This window comes from Cebus imitator, unplaced genomic scaffold (assembly GCF_001604975.1).
Source record: "Cebus imitator isolate Cc_AM_T3 unplaced genomic scaffold, Cebus_imitator-1.0 Scaffold141, whole genome shotgun sequence".
NCBI lineage: Eukaryota > Metazoa > Chordata > Mammalia > Primates > Cebidae > Cebus > Cebus imitator.
Window position 1 is genome coordinate 3530410 of NW_016107456.1, and position 2760 is coordinate 3533169.

Below are 2760 nucleotides of genomic sequence, written 5' to 3' on the forward strand. Positions count from 1 at the left end.
AGGATGGTCTCGATCTCTTGACCTCGTGATCCACCCGCCTCGGCCTCCCAAAGTGCTGGGATTACAGGCGTGAGCCACCGCGCCCGGCTGTCAGTATTTTTTTAAATGACATGAAAATTGTACTTATACATTATACATTAATGTGATAAAAAAAAAAAAAACCAACTCACCATGATTTTGCTGTTTTCTTCTTTGTCCAAATATTGGTCACTGAACATGTGACATGAACCAAGCACTGCCAGCTTCCCACCTTGGTTCTATTAACAACAAAGCAGGGTCAGATACTCAAATCTGAAAATGCATCTCATGTATCCTAGTCCCCAGACACTTATCAGAATCATGCTGGCAACTGTCTTATATATTGAAGAGTGCCAATTCACATCTAGATTTTAAAGTTTAGAAATACCAACTATAATAACTACTACCCTTTAACCTGCCTCTCATTTTAGGTATTTCTGTATTTTTCTATTTGACTTTAACAAAAACTAACATAAATTAATTCTACATTAGCTGGGTGTGGTGAGGCACAAATATAGTCTAGCTACTTGGGAAGCTGGGGCAGGAGAATCACTTGAGCCCAGGAGTTCGAGGTTACAATGAGCTATGACTACACTACTGCACTATAGCCTGGGAGAGAAAGCAAGACCCTGCCTTTAAAAAAAAAAAAAAAAAATAAAAAAAAAAAAAAAAAAAAAAAAAAAAAAAAAAAATTAAATTGGTTCTACAGCATTTTCCCATTTTTATTTATCTTATAAATGAAGATCATAATTTTAAAGGGGAAAAAAAGAAAAACCCAAAGACAATCTGCACAGTTAAAGATACCTATGGCTACCAAAATAAGTACCTAAATAAGATCCAAATAGAAAAGCTAAGGCAGGCTGGGCGCAGTGGCTCACTCCTGTGATCCCAGCACTTTGGGAGGTTGAGGTGGGCGGATCACCCTGAGGTCTGTAGTTTAAGACCAGCTTCATCAACATGGCGAGGTGAAACCCTGTCTCTACTAAAAATTAGTCGGACATGGTGGTGCGTGCCTGCAGACCCACAGCTACTTGGGAGGCTGCAGCGGAAGGAAGGATTGCTTGAACCCGGGAGGCAAGGTTACAGTGAACTAAGACCATGCCACTGCACTCCAGCCTGGGCAACAGAGTAAGACTCTGTCTCAAAGAAAGCTAAGGCAAAGCTGGGTGAGGTGACTCATGCCTGTAATCCTAACACTTTAGGAGGCCAAGGCGGGTGTATCCTTTGAGGTCAGGAGTTTGAGACCAGCCTGGCCAACATGGTGAAACCCCATCTCTACTAAAAATATAAAAATTAGCTAGGCATGGTGGCATGTGCCTGTAATCCCAGCTACTCGGGAAGCTGAGGCAGGAGAATCCCTCGAACCTGGGAGGTGGAGGTTGCAGTGAGCCAACATCGTGCCACTGCACTCCAGCCTGGGCAAAAGAGTAAGATTCCGTGTCACATAAAAAAGAAAACTAAGGCACAAGCAAGAAAGAGTCACAAAATAACAACTGGTTAATGAGAAAATTTTTTAATACTTATAATTTCTTTTTTTATGACAGAGTCTCACTCTTGTCACTTAGACTAGAGTGCAATGGCCTGATCTCAGCTCACTGTAACCTCTGCCTCCCAGGTTCAAGCAATTCTCCTGCCTCAGCCTCCTGAGTAACTGGGATTATAGGCATGCACGGCCATGCCTGGCTAATTTTCATATTTTTAGTGGAGATGGGGTTTCACCAAGTTGGCCAGGCTGGTCTCGAACTCCTGACCTCAGGTAATTCCCCTGCCTTGGCCTCCTAAAGTGCTGGGATTACAGGCATGAGCCAGTGTGCCTGGCCCAATACTTGTAATTTTTAACAAATAAAAACAAAGTACTTTTGCCTATTGGATAAATTAATATGAAAAAATTATATAAACAGTGCTGGTCAAGTTTTAGTGAAATGAGTTCTTAAAAAAAGAAACCAACAAAAAAAAAAGAAATGAGTTCTTCTACACATTGTTGCTGAAGCTGTTAACATATGCAACAAAGCAGTCTGAAACATATAAAAAATTCTATGCACAGTTGTGTAGTTATAATCACAAAAAATTAGAAATAAATCCAGATGTTCTCAAAAAAGTAATTCAGAATAATGGAAACTTCTTCAGCAGTTAAATTTCATATTATAAAGGGTTTTCAGTAACATGGGAAAATGCTTCCAAAATATCACTGAGTTAAAAGAAAAAAAAGTACACTGTAATTTTTTTTTCTTCCATTTTTAGAGACAGGGTCTCACTCTGTTCTGTCAGGCTGGAGTGTAGTGGCATAACCACAGCTCACTATAGCCTTCAACTCCTGGGTTCAAGTGATCCTCAGCCTCCTAAATAGCCAGGACTACAGGAGTACAACATGACATCCAGCTAACTTTTTTTGTAAAGACAGGTCTTTTTATGTTGCCCAGGCTGGGATTGAACTCTGGCCTCAAGTGATCCTACCTCCTTAACCTCCCAAAGTGCTAAGATTACAGGCGTGAGTCAGCACGTCTTACCTATACTATAAATTATATAGCTATCCTACTTTAAAGCTTATGAGGCGAATAAAATAAGTCAAAGCAAAAGTGGGACAAAGTGAATAATACGTTAGCGTGGGCTGTCTTGGGAGTCTTGGAGTAATGTGATGGGGGAATTCTTTTTTCCTTCTGCTTTATCTCTGTATTGTTCAATTTTTCTACAATTATTGTAATATTTCTGCAATGTCACTTTTTTTTTTTTTTTTTTTTTTTT

At 39.8% G+C, this 2760-nt stretch overlaps 1 protein-coding gene across 4 annotated transcripts in view; it reads right to left on the bottom strand.

Annotated features, from left to right (window-relative positions):
• Positions 1-2760, bottom strand: part of IFT52 (intraflagellar transport 52) — a 57404-nt gene that overhangs the window by 30626 nt on the left and 24018 nt on the right. For all 4 annotated transcript variants that reach the window (XM_037743352.1, XM_017542222.2, XM_017542224.1 and 1 more), the window contains one exon: positions 171-257. In XM_037743352.1, coding sequence (XP_037599280.1) covers positions 171-257 — 87 coding nt within the window. The remainder of the gene's footprint in view (positions 1-170; positions 258-2760) is intronic.